This window comes from Musa acuminata, chromosome BXJ2-11 (genome assembly GCF_036884655.1).
Source record: "Musa acuminata AAA Group cultivar baxijiao chromosome BXJ2-11, Cavendish_Baxijiao_AAA, whole genome shotgun sequence".
NCBI lineage: Eukaryota > Viridiplantae > Streptophyta > Magnoliopsida > Zingiberales > Musaceae > Musa > Musa acuminata.
The window spans coordinates 31,771,590-31,787,426 of record NC_088348.1 but is presented as its reverse complement, the minus strand read 5'-3'; the positions used below and the strand labels follow the sequence as shown (position 1 = coordinate 31,787,426).

The 15,837-nt window shown below is 40.1% G+C and overlaps 2 protein-coding genes across 10 annotated transcripts; one reads left to right on the top strand and one right to left on the bottom strand.

Annotated features, from left to right (window-relative positions):
- Positions 1-1,030: 1,030 nt before the first annotated feature.
- LOC135585059 (probable E3 ubiquitin-protein ligase ZFP1) lies at positions 1,031-9,617 on the top strand. Of its 9 annotated transcripts, XM_065132609.1 has the most exons (10): positions 1,059-1,102; positions 1,256-1,324; positions 2,184-2,307; positions 4,183-4,542; positions 7,328-7,457; positions 7,547-8,221; positions 8,323-8,681; positions 8,792-8,890; positions 8,976-9,119; positions 9,259-9,617. In XM_065132609.1, the coding sequence occupies exons 5-10, from the start codon at positions 7,361-7,363 to the stop codon at positions 9,403-9,405; spliced, it is 1,521 nt and encodes a 506-aa protein (XP_064988681.1). In that variant the 5' UTR covers positions 1,059-1,102; positions 1,256-1,324; positions 2,184-2,307; positions 4,183-4,542; positions 7,328-7,360; the 3' UTR covers positions 9,406-9,617. The 9 variants fall into 9 exon arrangements, with proteins under 9 accessions (XP_064988678.1, XP_064988675.1, XP_064988676.1 ...); XM_065132606.1 differs by lacking the exon at positions 2,184-2,307 and having other exon boundaries at positions 1,031-1,102; XM_065132605.1 differs by lacking the exon at positions 2,184-2,307 and having other exon boundaries at positions 1,040-1,102; positions 1,252-1,324.
- A 3,296-nt stretch (positions 9,618-12,913) lies between these two features.
- Positions 12,914-14,756, bottom strand: LOC135626410 (jasmonate-induced oxygenase 1-like). The gene is made up of 3 exons (XM_065131665.1): positions 14,186-14,756; positions 13,768-14,098; positions 12,914-13,342 (listed from the first exon to the last, which is right to left on the bottom strand). The coding sequence occupies exons 1-3, from the start codon at positions 14,677-14,679 to the stop codon at positions 13,088-13,090; spliced, it is 1,080 nt and encodes a 359-aa protein (XP_064987737.1). The 5' UTR covers positions 14,680-14,756; the 3' UTR covers positions 12,914-13,087.
- Between the last annotated feature and the right edge of the window lie 1,081 nt (positions 14,757-15,837).

Here is a 15,837-nt window from a genome sequence, read left to right as displayed (position 1 = left end):
TGAGATAAGATTCCTAATATATTAAGCTTTTGAAATTAGTGATTACTCGATCATATCTTTCGGCTTAAAATTAGTGATTCCTAATATATTAGTGATTTCTCGAGCTTTGCATGTCAACGACGCTCTCGAACGGTTTGCATTGCGACTTCACGTCACCGTCACTTGTATCAGCACAGAGAGGCACAACAACTGGCCTCGCTGTTCATTGCATGCATCACCATCGTCGACTATGTCTTCCTATCGGTCCTACTCCTTATCTGCTACTGTTCTGCTCTCATCCTACATGTCCCCCTTATCAGCCACTATATGCTCATCCCAAAGAAAAAGGTCTTCATCGTTTTAGCTTCCTCACCAGCCACACATTCTCATTTTTCCTCCAACTCCACAATATTTATATATCTTCATATTTTGAAAAAAAATATATAAAAAATAACTTTTTATGAATATAAATAAAAGTTATTGACCTTTATATATATATAATTATTGTTATTATTATTTTGGCGACCGAAGACGAGCGTGAGTTGGGATCGAAGTGAGTAATTGTCGAGCTCTATCGACTAGAATTGTAATCCAATGGTGGTGAATGATCAGGCGGTGGTGGCCCACATGGGTGGTCATGTCAGATGAGACTTCGTCGGTGCCATTGGTCAGGCTAAATCGTAGGACGTGTCAGTAGTCCTCGTGCACCTTTAGGTGGGGCCGCGGCTGCCTCTGGACCCATCAAACAAAAGCACCGATCGAATCATTTCATCGTGCATCGAACGAGAAATCGAAAGGGTGAATCAAATCAAGAAAAGATCAGACGAACTCGAACAGTAATAGCTGAATCGAACGGTTCAAATCCGAACACGAGCAACCAAAGGCTAGACTCGGCCCAATCGGCCCATTTGATGCGACCCAATTGAGTCGGATCAGCCGAATCAAACATCGACCACGCTTGCGATAGACACTAACAGAAAACTAATTTTTTATTGTTTTTTATAATTGTTTATTAAATGATAAGAACTGACAGTGCGTTATATATATGCCCCAAAAGACAGCGCACGGGGTTGAATTGAGACACAGATTGGAAGCCGGAGGGAAGCGGTGGTAGCTTCCGTCGGTGAGTAATCCTCCCCTGTTCGTTTGGTGGTCGTCGTTGATTCTTTCTTCCTCGACGACGATGATGGGCTCATGTCGTCGTGTCGTCGAGTTGGTTGATTTCTCCCCTTTTGTGCCCTTTCGAACCCTAACCTAAATTTCCGATCGAAGGCAGATCTTTAGATCTCGGCGCTAATCTATCGAGATCGAGGCGCGATACGAGAAATCTTCTACGGACTGGAAGGTATGCCGTTATCTTGTAGATCGACCCCGTTGTTGCCTCTCGATTGCCGACATGGCGTCCGATTGACGTTTATTTTACCTGCCAAAAATTTTTCTCATGTGTGGTTCATGTTTGTCTTGGTTTAAATTTGGTATATGCGTTGGGAGTTGTACTTGTCTATGGTAAATCCATCGGCTCGGGCGCGCTTTTCGCTGGAAAATTTGACTGACGAGTATGTTGGAATTGATATATCCGAAATTGCCAGAAGGGAATTTGCCTTCTGTGACGATGTCCTGTCTCTCTGCACGAGGAAAGAGGAAGATCTTGATATTGATTTAATACGTCACAGTTCTTGCAGGAAACCTTTGTAATCACACCGATCATTTTGTCAGTCTTTTACTTCGTACAATTTGGGTTGCATATACAAGGATGAAGTTTCGGATCTTTAAGATTTTTCCCCCTTGATTCAGTCTTCTATTGTTGAGTTTTGAGCTTGGTTTCTAGAAGCCTTCTGGATTACGTAGTTTTCCTCACAATTAAGTCTTATGCTCTCTGGTGCGCGTCGAGCTACGTGGATAAGGTTTCTCTCATTAATTTTATAAGAAGATATAGTTCCTAGTTGAATTTAAAGTTGAGTTTAAAAGAAATGGAAGAAATTTTCATCACATCAAATACACTCGAAATTCAGACCTATTTCTTGTGCAACAATTTCCTAACCAACCCGAATGTCTCAACAAAGACAAAAGGTTGAGTTTTGATGATGGAAGTTATCCTGAGTCACTTTCCTTATTAGTTGCTCTTAAGGGATCACTGAAGTGTCAAGACATTTTGTGGCCATCTTTTGATGTTTGGTGGAGCTCAACTTTTTTGGCATTTGCAGGTGTCTTTTCTGCTGATCAAAGCTTATCATGTAATATTTGACAACCCTCTTTTGGTGCCTGAGCCAAGCATGACTCTTCCTTCTTCAGGGAGGAGGAGTTTTACATTTGACTTTGTGAGTCAAGGTAATGACCGTGATGGCAGTTCTAGCCATTTGTCCTTCAGATAAGTGTAGGAGAACAGTTCATTCGTCCCATTTAGTGTACCTGAGATTCTGTTTTCTCCTGCAGTAATAGGTTAATTTTCCATCTGTTTTTTAGTACAGCGTTTGTTTCAATTTAATCATGGCAAGGGCGAAAAACTAAGAACGATCTTCTTCTTGAGAGCATGATAAAGATCCATCATCTATCTTTTGGGGGTATTCGACCTTTTATGTAATAGATATATCTCTGTCGCTATGCTCATCTACATTTCTAATTAGCCTTATTTAAAACTTGATTTTCTTCCCAGGAATGATATAAAACTGACTTTGGCATTTCTGAAGGTAATGCCATAAACTGAATTTTGGCTTGATTATGACATAGAATACAATCAGAGCCTATGAAGATTATTCTCTTAGATTATTGATTTAATTCATCTTCCTCTCCATGCAAATGTTCTGACTCTTTTCTGGAGCATTGTTTTTTATACCTTTAGATTACTTGTCGTATGTCGAATTCAACACTTCTTATTCTTCTTTTTTGTTAGATCTTTTGGTATGTTTTATCAAGAAAGCCATGGTATCTGTCACATCGGAAGCCTTGTTTTCTTTCTAAGGTCGCAAATAAGTACTGTACAATATTTTATGATATAAATTTTGTTATCAGTTGTTTTCCCTGATCGGCGTATTCTTGCTTTAGGAATCCATGGTTAGAAAACCTTTAGTGACATCTACAAAAATCACCATCATCACCTTGCAATATATTATTTTGTTTTCTGCAACTTAAGTTTACAAAATTCATAATCATGAAATTCTCTCAATTCCCAGTTTGAATTATTCCACAATCATTTGGAAAAATCTTGACTTCATTACTATATTGCCAATGGTAACTCACATCCTTTTTCTGCATAGTCAAGTAACTAAGCAAACTCATATATCAGATTTGTCCAATTTAGACATTGAGCTTTTCATTACACACAAAGCATAAACATATGATGATTGGGTGAGTATAGAAAACTATCATCACATTCAGATTTTTATGATTTTAAGTCTTCTTAATTTCTCTTTATGCTGTTGCTCCATGTTGTGATTAACGGATCTAGACAATAAGCAAGTTTGCATAATAATTTGAGTGAAATATAACTGAAGATGGATGGATTGACCCACATTGTTGTTATCACACTAATATTATTCTCTGTCATTGGTATCAAAGCTTATTAGTGGTATAAAAATTTAGGGTTGGGAATGGACAAGAATCCTAATATTAGCCACATCCTTACATTCCAGATTATTTTAGATATCAATGGCGAATCATAGTGCTTACCTCAGGTGCTCTTATTCTTGTATATTTTTATATGCAACCTCTGAAGATTAGCTGGTCTTGTCTAATTCACAGGTCCATAGTTGTAAATGTATGTTGCTTCAGTACTAATAACTTTTCTTGGAAACTGCCACGGTAGAAGTTGTCTGGTAACCATAATTTGGAATACCAGGGACCATTAATTTTGACATTTGTCTTGGAACTCAATTCTGCACAGGTGAGTTGCAGGTTAAGTTGATCCTTCTATTCAGCAGTTAGAGCATCACCATAAAGTCACTTAATATTTATTATGTCGTGGACTGACTGTTCTTAGCATGTTGAGGTTGGGTTTCCCTGGGGAAAGGGTAAAAAAGGGGGGGAAATCATTTTTGTATCTTTTTTTCTTTCTTCGGTCTCTGAACTATTTCCAGTCTTTGTTCAGGCAATTAGTTTCACGAGGGTCACAAATTTGACAGTCATTCATAGGTGGCTTTTTATAAGGTAGGTTACGTTGACAGCATTTTTTGTCAGTTTTCAACTGAATCATAACTGGTGTTGCAGGAACATTTTTTACCATTTGGCCCATGAAGAAAAGACTTTGGAATCTTGAGTTTTTAGTTTTTAAACAAACTATCAAGTGTTAACACCTTCAGCTTTGAGGCCCTTTAATGCTGGCCTCATATCTTGATGACATACCAATGTTGCCTATCTGGAGTTTTAATACATCAACAGCAGCATGAGGCTCCTTGAATTTTTTTGTCTCCTTGGGTTCTTCAACTATTATGTCAGAAGCAAGGTTCAATTCAACATCATTCTGGGATGATAATATTTGTGGATTAGCTTCTCTGAGTTGGAAAATTGAAGTGGTTATGCAAAATATGCAAAGGAGCATCAATGATGTGATGGCCCCATGATACCTTGGTAATCTTGTGATTCCCTTAATGAAGATGATGTTGGTACAACCATACGCTATAATTACTGTTGTAGCGCCTGCTGATAAATCTGAAGATAGGATGACAGTTACTTTTCCAACCTTAAAGATTTTTCCCATGATGGTTGGACGATCAATGCCTTTGCACATTTATTCGTCTCTGAGTAGCATAGTATTTAAGATCAGTGATGATACATTATATTTAACAAAAGAAATATTTTTGGTTGGTGGTAGCGCCCACACCAAACAGGCTTTGGTTGTTATGGTGTATGAACTGGTCGCAATCTTTGGGGATCTGTATTTGAGTTTTAGTCAGTTTACATACATCCTGCAAATGGAATAGGCCATCAATCACTTTTGATTTTTTTTTTCCTCAATGATTACCCTCTGGATGGTGTGATGATCGGAAACATGGAAATAAAACATGTGCATGCAACCATCCCTATTGGTGCCTGTGTATCACTAAAAGAACTGATGATGGCAGGGAAAGTTAATTTTGGGTGACATCGCTTCATTGTATATGCTGTGATGACATTGGTCAGAGCTCCATTTAACTTGCCAGAATTTGTATGTTATCTTTCAGCATTTTAATGATACCTATTGATTTGCAATCTCCATTTTTTTTTTTTACTTTTTACTATGGTCATGTCTCCTCTGAACCCTTGTTTTTATCATCACTTCAGATAAGGCATTATTCAATGTTCACGAGGTGACCATGTAATAATTTGCTACTAATTTTAGAGATAGATTTAGAATTCACACTCATTGGATTTTGGAGTAGTGTGATCAATTGTACAGAACAAAGTTATTGTTCATCTGATAATATTGCTTAAACACGTGTCAGCTTCTTTGGTTATGGATGCTGGAAGTATCTTTCATGCAAAATGGTCCTCCCAAACTTCTGTGGATACTGTTTAGAGTCGAGATGTTGTCATTTTTATTATTGGAAGCCTGTGTAGCTCTACCATTTTGATCGCTTCAGTGTACCAGGGTCTATTTGGAAGTCCATAACATTTTATGATGATTATCTATCCATTTTTCTACACTTTAGCTTCCTGAAGTTAAAAAGTTCATGATCTGGTTATCTATCTTATACAGCACAGACCCAAAATACAAAATGTCGTTAAAAAGAAAATTGAAGAAGCACAACTAGAAAAGTGTTTGGTGCTGTTTCATGTCTGGTGGACTTTGTGCGACTGGAATTTTTAAAGTCCCAGTCTGTAAGTAGAGAAATATGATCTTTGAGTGCCTAGACTGAAGAGTAGCAGTGCAACTGTTGGCTAAGTAAGGTCTGAGCAGCCAGATTCTTTTGCATTGTACTAGGTCTAAAACTTAGAGGTTCTGGGTTGCTGGTGGTTATAAGGTTGAGCCAGAATGCCCCTCTAGAAGTAAACATTACTTGAATTGCTCTGTTGATTGATGTCGTTAAAAAATACAAAATGTCGTTAAAAAGAAAATTGAAGAAGCACAACTAGAAAAGTGTTTGGTGCTGTTTCATGTCTGGTGGACTTTGTGCGACTGGAATTTTTAAAGTCCCAGTCTGTAAGTAGAGAAATATGATCTTTGAGTGCCTAGACTGAAGAGTAGCAGTGCAACTGTTGGCTAAGTAAGGTCTGAGCAGCCAGATTCTTTTGCATTGTACTAGGTCTAAAACTTAGAGGTTCTGGGTTGCTGGTGGTTATAAGGTTGAGCCAGAATGCCCCTCTAGAAGTAAACATTACTTGAATTGCTCTGTTGATTGATGATAGCAGCAATTACTTGGGGTGTTCGAGTTGCAGTCAGACATTGTCTGACGATATGGATCTCTTATTGGTATTTTGTGAATGACTAGAAGGATTATTCCAGACTGCAGATAGCATTTGATATTGGGAAGTAGCAAAGTAGCACATTTATGGTCTTTGTTAGCTCCTCAAAGTGAGACTGGGACAACCAGTGACTATGATGCAGCTTTTATTAAGATTGGATTTCTGTCTACCAACCCTTTGGTATGGGTGTCATGAGATGAGATTGACTGGTAATCTATTGTTATACCTGTATATTTTGGAGGATATGCAACATAATCCCTTGGTTATGATTGTTGATAACAGTGTTCTTTTGCTTTAATAACAGCATGCAAGCTAAGTTTGATTTGAGATGCAATATGGAATTTTAGTTTTGTTTATTTATTTATGAATTGTATTACTTGTTATCATAGTGAAAATTTCTAGTCGAATATCTTTTGTATTTTCTATGCCTTTAGAGTTCACAGTCACAAATCTACCCTTGGCCGGTTCAAGTACCAGGAATATGGGAACTGATGCTGGCTGTGGTGATTCCCAGGGTATTCAAGCAATTCTGGATGTATGCATTCATGCTTTATAGTTCTACGGATTGGCAACAGTCTTAAAGTATGGTGCTAGTTGAATACCCAAGATTAATGTTCTATTGGAGAACTTCTGCTCTCTATTTGACTTTGATTTTTGCCCCTGAGTAGACTCTGTGTTTTTTAAACCAAAAGATTAATATATAAATATGGTGTACACAGACAGATACATACACATATGTGTATATGATATATTATGGGTGAATAAACTTTACATATACCCACTTAGGATGGCCACCAAAACAAAGGGTCGAAATTCAAAGAACCCAAAACTTCAGGAGTGGGAATAAAATCTTGGTTCAACAGGGATTTCGAATTTTGATTACAAACTAGTCAAGCAAAAGGCCTGTTATCAAAATTTCCTTTTACATGTAAAATCTAATTATTAGACTAATTTCTTTTAATTTTTACAGAGTTGATGCTGATTTTAGTTTGACAAAGAGGCTATGGAACATAGACACTTGGTTGGTCAACCTCAGATGTCTGTGAGGGATCAAGAGCAAATATGGAATCATCCACACCCTGATCCTCGGTCAAACTTGGGTGATTGATCAGTTTTATGAATCAATATTTCATCATGATAGTCAATTTTTAACAAGTAATTCAGTTTATTCCTTTAAATCTGTTTGCAGGACCTGGTACTTTCATATCTCCTGAAAATATTGCAGTTTGTGGACCAAATTCTGTGGCATTTGCTAATCCTGCGTCTGCAGCAAATTATCCTGTCATGCCAAATTTTAACATAGAGGCTCCCTGCTATGTAAGAGCTAATTCACGAATGGCTCAGGAATCTTACACGCCTTATCCATCTGTTCGCAGCTCTAGTCAATTTCCACCATATTATGTCCTGCATGAACCTTGCTTCAACCAAGTCACTGTTGGGGATATTAATGGCACGATTAACCCTCCCACAGACTATGATGGAGCAACATATAAAAGGAAAATGCCGACCATCCAAACTTTTCCTGACAGTGGAAGCACAAATGGACATCGTAGTGATGCAAGTTCTTCCAATCGTCCTGTTTCGACTGGGCTTTTAGAATCAACACATACATTAGGTCCTCATTGTTTCCTACGGGATCCTGTCAACATGGCCTCTAGTTACAGAAGCAACAATCTGCTATCTTCTGAGGAAGATCACTGGAATGTTAGAAGTAGACCTGCCAGTGTGCTTCATCCTGGTAACATCTCGTTGACAAACCATTCATCCAGCAACTTCTCTGACCATTTTCATCCACTAGCAAATACTTCTGGTGTGAACCTTGCTCCTGTGCCTCTGGATCCCCATATAAGGCTTATGTCTTCAGGTTTGTCCAATTACCACCTTTGTCCTTTGTATATACACTTTTGTCACTTTGTAGCATATGGTGATAATAAATTGTTTTCTAATGTGACCTACATATTGCAGGGATTGGCTCCTTCAATCATGAGATGAACCAGTTGCCTGGACGCCATGCCACCAACATTGCTGTGGATATAGATGGTCGTCGCAACTTCTTTCTCATTCCAGGTTGGCCTTCGCCTGACTTAATGGTGGATCGCAGTTCCTATAGCCAAAGAACATCGTATAGGGCCAACTCAAGCTACCAATCTGTGGGTTCGGAAGCCAATTTGGTGGATTTTAGGCTACCAGCAGTGGGAAGAGTTGTCCCTCCACGGTATCCAGGGCATCCCTCTTTGCAAGGGCATATGAATGAGAGGAATGGGAGCATAAGGATTCGTGATGATGGGGATGAGGGCATCGGCCACAGTAGATGGGCATCAGAGGTGAAGTTCTGATCACCAGAGAATAAACTATGATGCTATTATTGCAGAAATAATTTCTTCCTCTTTACTCGTATCAGAGGAGAATAATTTGTCATGCATTGACATTGCAGACTCTAGCTGTGATGGATCGGTCAACCTTGTATGATTCCAGAAATTTGTTTGATGAGCATCATGACATGAGACTAGACATAGATAACATGAGCTATGAGGTAAAGAGAGTTTTGCATAATCCAGTACTTGCGATGTAGTGATTTTTGCCTAAATCGATCCAATATCTACTCTTTTATTTTGTAGGATCTTCTTGCTTTGGAAGAACGGATTGGTAACGTGAACACGGGTCTATCAGAAGTTGCCATCTCCAGATGCTTGATGGAGGCAATTTACTGTTCAGATCAAACGCTGGGTGACCATGAGAAAGGACGCTGCACGATATGCCTGGTGAGGTTTAATAAATCATTTCATCAGACATTTTCCATCTTGTGCAAGCACAAGTAGAAAACATATTTCTACGTTGACCACAGAACCTGTCTTTTGCTACTTAACCTGATTGTTATATTCTATTCTATATCATGAACAGGAAACATACAAGGGAAAAGATTGTCTTGGAAGATTGAGTTGTGGACATGATTTCCATGCTTGTTGTATTAAGAAATGGTTACTGATCAAGAATGCGTGCCCAATCTGCAAGGCCTCCGCTCAGAACGGTTGTTTGCTGGAGCAATAAGTCTGTCTTGGATGATTATTAGGTCACTCGGTTATCCTGTTAATTTGTAAATAGACGTTATTTGTGGGACGACATACTTCATACAGCTTTGTATAAAACTATTTTTTTTTTCCAAACTTTCTTTTTCCCAAAATGAAGTGTTAATATGCTTTCAGAAGTTCTCCATGAAATGAGGGGTTTTTTGTTTTTTTTATTATTATTATTTTTGTACATGTATAATGTCTCGGCTCTTGTTATTACTAGTGTGGCATATGACACAGCCCCTTTAGCTTGAGAGGGGCATATGTAGGTACCGGAAGTTTAAAGAGTCTCATGGGATAGGGGCGTCAGGCACTGCCAGCCCCAGGGGGCATGACTTACACTTGTAGTATATGCCCTTTGATGCAAGCTTTTCTTTTGTGGAATACAAGCGTGTTCTTTCTATGCCATTGAAGAGTTGAATCGTTCTTTAAATTAGTGTTGGGAGCACTCATAAAAGAAAGTCAACTTAGACATCAGAAATGAGTAATCGGGTAGTGTTGACTCCTCTCGATAAAAAGATTTCTTTTGGGGATAATTTACCGAAAAAAAGTCTTTTACTGATAGATTTTTATAAGATGCTGTTTTCATATTTTGATTTTTATCAAAGGGTTTTTTTTATTAAAAACATCTTCGATGATAAAAAGACTGTGACTATCCTCAACTATGGTTGGCTTAGAATTTTTAAGATTGAATCGATTTTTTTAGTTAAATCCGACTAGATTAATTCAACTAAATTTTAACTAGATTGTTTTCTAATTTTTTTCAAACTATTATCTCTACCTATCTTCTTCTCATCCTCATTGACTTTCTCCTCCACTTCCTTCCTATTTATTAGCTTCTTCCTCCTTCCACTCCATCATCTCCATCTCCTCCTCCTTATCCTTCTCATCCTCATTGACTTTCTCCTCCGCACCCTTCTTATTACCGTCTTTCTCCTCCTACTACTCCATCATCTCCGTCTCCTCCTCCTTATCCTTTGCTATGACCATCTCCTTCCCGACCCCTTAGACTTCCTCCTCCTCATCATCCACTCCCAACTCCATCATTGCCTCCTCTCTCCTCTTTCTCATTCTCCTCTTCACCTTTTCCTCCTTATTATCCCACTTCAACTCGAATGTTACCTGCTCTTCATTCTAACGGTTTATTTTAAAAAGAAGTTACACTCAAGTTGATCATTCAACACAAAAATAATATTATTTTTAAAAATTAATTATTATTAATTCATACGAAAAAAAATATACTAGATATATTATATCTCGTCATTGCAGTTCTAGATATGTTTAGATAGATTTAACAAAAATTATAAGGAGTTATACTCGAGTTACAATCAATCACAAATTCAACTTAAAACTATCTTATTTCAAAAATAACACTCTAAATTTATATAAAATAGAAAAACAATACTAAATATATTATATCTCACTTAGTAATACTAAAGAAGTTTAGAAAGATTTAGTGAAAATTTAACTAATTATAGTTTATCATCAATTCAATCAAAAATATATTATTCAAAAATTTATTCACCCTAAAATTATAAAAAATAAATAAATAAATAAATGTTAAATACCTTAAAATCATGTCTAGTATTTTAGGAAAAAAAAAAGATTGATTTGATGAGGATATCTTGATTATACTCATATGTTTCATATATTCAACAAAATTCAATTCAATTCAATTCGATTCGATCCAAAATGGTTAGATTGGATCAAATCGGCCCATGAATCTATAGGTGTAAAACAGATCGATTCAAAAATATTATCAAAGGGACGTCCGTGAGTAAATATTAACTATGCAGATACCAGCTAATAAAAACCTAATACTATAGACTTTTCCGCTAATTCCCTTTCCCCTTCTCTCTCTCTCTCTCTTTACTTCCACTGCTATTGTTGTCTTTTCTCCCCCCCCCCCCCCAACCGACCGACCCTTGATCTGATTGCATTATGGTTCGCTCATCATTAAAAGTACAGAACCAAACAAACAAGTCTCTTCGGTAACCGGTCAAAGCCATCCTGATAAGAAAAGCCAAAGCCATCAACTGAGCAACGAGCACAGAACGACATTTCATCCCCCACATCTCGGACTTCACATGCTACACGAAGACTTAAGGCTTATAGACTAGAAAGTGCAACGTGAAAATATTGGGAAGACTTGTAAACCTGCACATATACCATTGAACACCACACAACGCGGGAAGCCTTGACAAAGAAGGCGGAAGTGTGTCGACAACTGCCAGCTTTGAGTAGAATCTTAGGTTGACATGTCGGCGGCATCTATTGCGACGGAGGAGGAGCACTCCATGCTTTACTGAAAGCAATCGGAGGTCGGCATCTCATGACCTTCCTATTTTATTTGTAGAAAGGACCGGTGAAGCTTATAGAACTCTGATTCATTGCATGCGGAGAGAAGTTGGGTCTCATGATCAGCTTGCAGACGATGAGGGGTTCCCTCCACATGGCCAGTGGCGAAATCCATTGGAGTCCACAGAAACCTCTTCATTAACTGTGTCAGCAGAGCCTGGAATCTCTCTCTCTCTCTCTCTCTCTCTCTCTCTCTCTCTCTCTCAGGATTAATCAAAGCAGCGTTGTTGAAGCTTGTGAGTGACGTCTCGATTCAGTGGATGGAGCTTTAAGAATGTTGGCTCCACCCGTTGTTTACTGCTCGAGTCGTTTGGAGATTGCTCGAAGGGTCGTTGACCTCATCAAAAGTCTTGTTAATATGGTTCATCATGCCGACCATGATGAACCATTAAAGATTCACATACACTTCGTACTGGCATGATTGAAGATAGAAGATTATTCGTGGGTTCAAAGAAGAAGATGTCGGCATGCATTAATGCTCGAACAGAGATTGACTCGCTACGAGTAAAAAGTCGTACTGCTTAATCATTCTTTAGTTCTGCCCCTCCTTTATGGCTGAGCTCTTCTTTGCTCTGTCCTTAAACCGTGGTTATCACAAGAACAAACAAAAGAGCATTTCCATTTATTGGATGGATTAGAGTTCGGCATTGTAAAACTTAGTGAATGATCAAAGAGAATGTGACGTGGTAATTAACTCGGCCCACTTGTCTTGAAGATGTTAGCAAAGAGTTCATCGCTTGTCAAAGTGTTACAGAAAGAAAGAACACTGGTTTGATCGACATCTTGTTCTTGAGGGATTGGTTTCTCATGCTACATGTCATTAGGTGTATTCGGCATGCATCTTTTCTTTGTCACAATTATGTGTCGATTTAATCTGTTGGAACCTAATAAATTTTTGAATTTTTTTTTATAAGATATCACATATTTACAGACAAAAAAAATGAAAATTCAACGTCATTATCGAAGAGCAATATCGGTAATTAATCTTTTTATTCTGTCGAGATAAATCCTCTATTATGTTGAGAGAAATCCTCTCTTCTAATCCGTATAAATAGAGGGACATATTAATGCATTTAAGCTTCTTCACTTCTTCGATAAAGCTTCTTTCAACGTACGTGAGATTTGTGAAATGATATTTAAGTCTTATATGGATTTTCTGACATATTATTTATTCATTTCTGAATTATTTCTTTACCTCCCAACAACTTCGACATGTACGTATATATAGTATAACCCAAGCAAGATCTGCAATCATGGCTCGCTACATGTGGACATATCACAGCAAGCAGATGACGTACACCTGATCAATTAACACTCTGAGCCTTCAATGACTCCACCTGCGACTTCCCCTTCGGCCCCTTCTTCCTGATGTACAGACGATACTCGTCGAAGGTCATCGGCCGGTACAGCTGCGGCCGCTCCGGCGTCACCAGCTTGCTCACCGGTGCGATCGCTATGTCGCTCCTCGGATTGTAGAAGAAGGCCAGCGAGAGCCGCTCCTGTGCTGCGTTCACCACCACTCGGTGTTCCACGCTCCTGTACACTGCGTTACTCAGAACCTGCAACCAAATGAAACGCAGGTTAAACCTGCTGCTGCCGTTTCCACGTCCATCGTGTGCATCGCATCCGACGTGAGCGGCTTAGGTAGACTTGTTTTGTAAGTCACTGTGCTACGGTCAACCCGGCCCATGTGTTTCGGATGGTGACCAAAGATTAAGATAGCTATCGATCACCACCGCCAGAGGGCGAACAGCGATGGCGGCAAGCGTCCAAAACTAGGTAGGACGAAGCACACGGTATATGAAGACAAAACCTCGCGTCATCCACAGAGGGAATGGGGGATGTCGGACTCGTGCATCCGAATGGCCATACGTAAATAAGATACTGACAGATGGTTAAGAAACCAACATAACCATCAACGAACAAAGTAGTCGCTAAGAGATGCACGACACACGTACCGCCACAAGGTGGATCGGGGCTATACCTGAATCTGGTCGCCGACGTTGACGATGAAAGCGCCGGGGATGGGCTGGACGGTGACCCAGTCGTCGCCTCTGCGGACTTGGAGACCGTTGACGCAGTCGTCGGCGAGGAGGATGGTGAGGCCACCGGGATCGGAGTGGGCGGAGAGGCCGAGGGTGAGCTCCGGCTGCGGGCACCTTGGGTAGTAGTTCACGCGGAGGCAGGCGCCGACGGCGTCCCCTCCGAAGGCGGTCTGCAGCTGCTCCACGTCCAGGCCTAAGCTTATGGACAGCGCCTTCATCAGCGTCCCACACAGCTTCGCTAACTCATCTGCATACTCTTGCACCGTCTCCCTGCTCGATCACGCGCATGCATGTCCATGAATACTATGGTTTTCCGTCGTTACTAGTACTGTTATATGACAATGGAGTGTACCGTACCTGCAAGACGATGGCAGGGCAGGCCACTTGTTCTGGTTCTTGATGGATTCGGGGAGGAGGTGGAGGAAGAAGTAGTCACCCCAGTCCAATATGGCACCCTTTTCGACGCCGACACGGCTGCCGTAGCCCTCGTAAGTCTTGGGGTCATTAGCGTAAGCTTGCTTCTCCTCCATAGGGAGATGGAAGAAGGCCCGCCACACCTCCCGGACCCTGGCGACGAGGTCCGGGCTTACCCCATGGTTCACCACCTGGAAGAATCCCCACTCGCTGCACGCGTCCCCCACGGCGCGGATGGTGGCGCGGCACTCCGCCGCGCCCTCCGCCAGCCCCCCCAGTTCGATGACCGGGATGTCGGACGTAACGTCACCACCGTTACCAACCGACGGGCGCTCGGCCGGCGGCTTGACGTACAGGTCTGGAATCGTCATCAGACCGCTGTCGGACAAGGCCTGGACACGAACTACCTGTTCGGGCCATCCTTGCGGGCAATCCATGAGACTACAACTCCAAGGCGTCGAAGCAATCTAGGGGACGACAACCGCAGCAACAAGTCTCGTTTGTTGAGCTACGGCCGTAAGCGTCCATAGGACGAGCGTATTTATAGAGCAAGATGGACAAGTGAGAAAAAGAAAGAGAGGTGTGGTGGATGGGGGCGGGGGAAGGTGATGGTGGTGGTGGTGGTGGTGATGTGAGGTTTGGATTGTGATGCTAACGTGATAAAAATGGTGGCGAGTGGACTTTTTTGATTGGATAAATTAAAGAAGAAAAATGATGCAAGTCGTGTTTGGCCGACTTGAATGCAAAGGAGGAACGATTCCCCTCCACGAAAAGATGAACGAGAAAATAATACGCACGGACATACCGTCATTGTGATTCGAGATCAACAAATTCGCAAATCACGATGCAGACTGCAACGGTTGATGATCTAAAAGCATAAAAAAAAAAAGTCGTCTTCTGCCGTCCTCTGATTGGTTGACTTGTGACATACGTATTTATATGCCAAATTCTACGGTGAGCGCAGTCCACCGTATAGTTTATTGGATCGGAAGGATTAAAATAGCATGTGTTTCAGATGGGAAGAAAGAATGTGAACCGCTGAGCGGGTCTGAATCTGTGGAACATTAAAGAAATGGGATTTGGTCAATTTTGTTGCTTCTTATTTTTCTTTGGTCTTTATATGAGCCCACAACGAAGCCATCGACGATGACAGTGTCGCCGCAAAGCCCTTTAGACTAATTTTTCGTTGAGGATTTGTATGAGATATTAAATTGATTAATTGTACTCTATAAGGTTTCATTTGTCAAACAATAATTATTTTTTAGTTTTAATAAAAGAAAAACAACAATGCAATATGCAGCTTATGCTGCAAATATTTTCCTAAGGCTCAGCCTATTATAAAGGTCTCATCAACTTACTGTTATCGAGATAGTTATTGTTTACCTATAACTTCGCTTTTCATTTCGATCCTAACGTTTAAACATCAAATATATTACGTCAAGTATCCCATTTTATTCTAATCTTTTTACGTGTCGATCATAAGGTAGGTAAGGGAGCATTCGAGTCATCTTCTTAGTTATCTTTGAATTTATGCACATGTAGCTTAGGATCAAATCAGGTTGATAGAGACATCATTGACAATCTTCCCATCATAA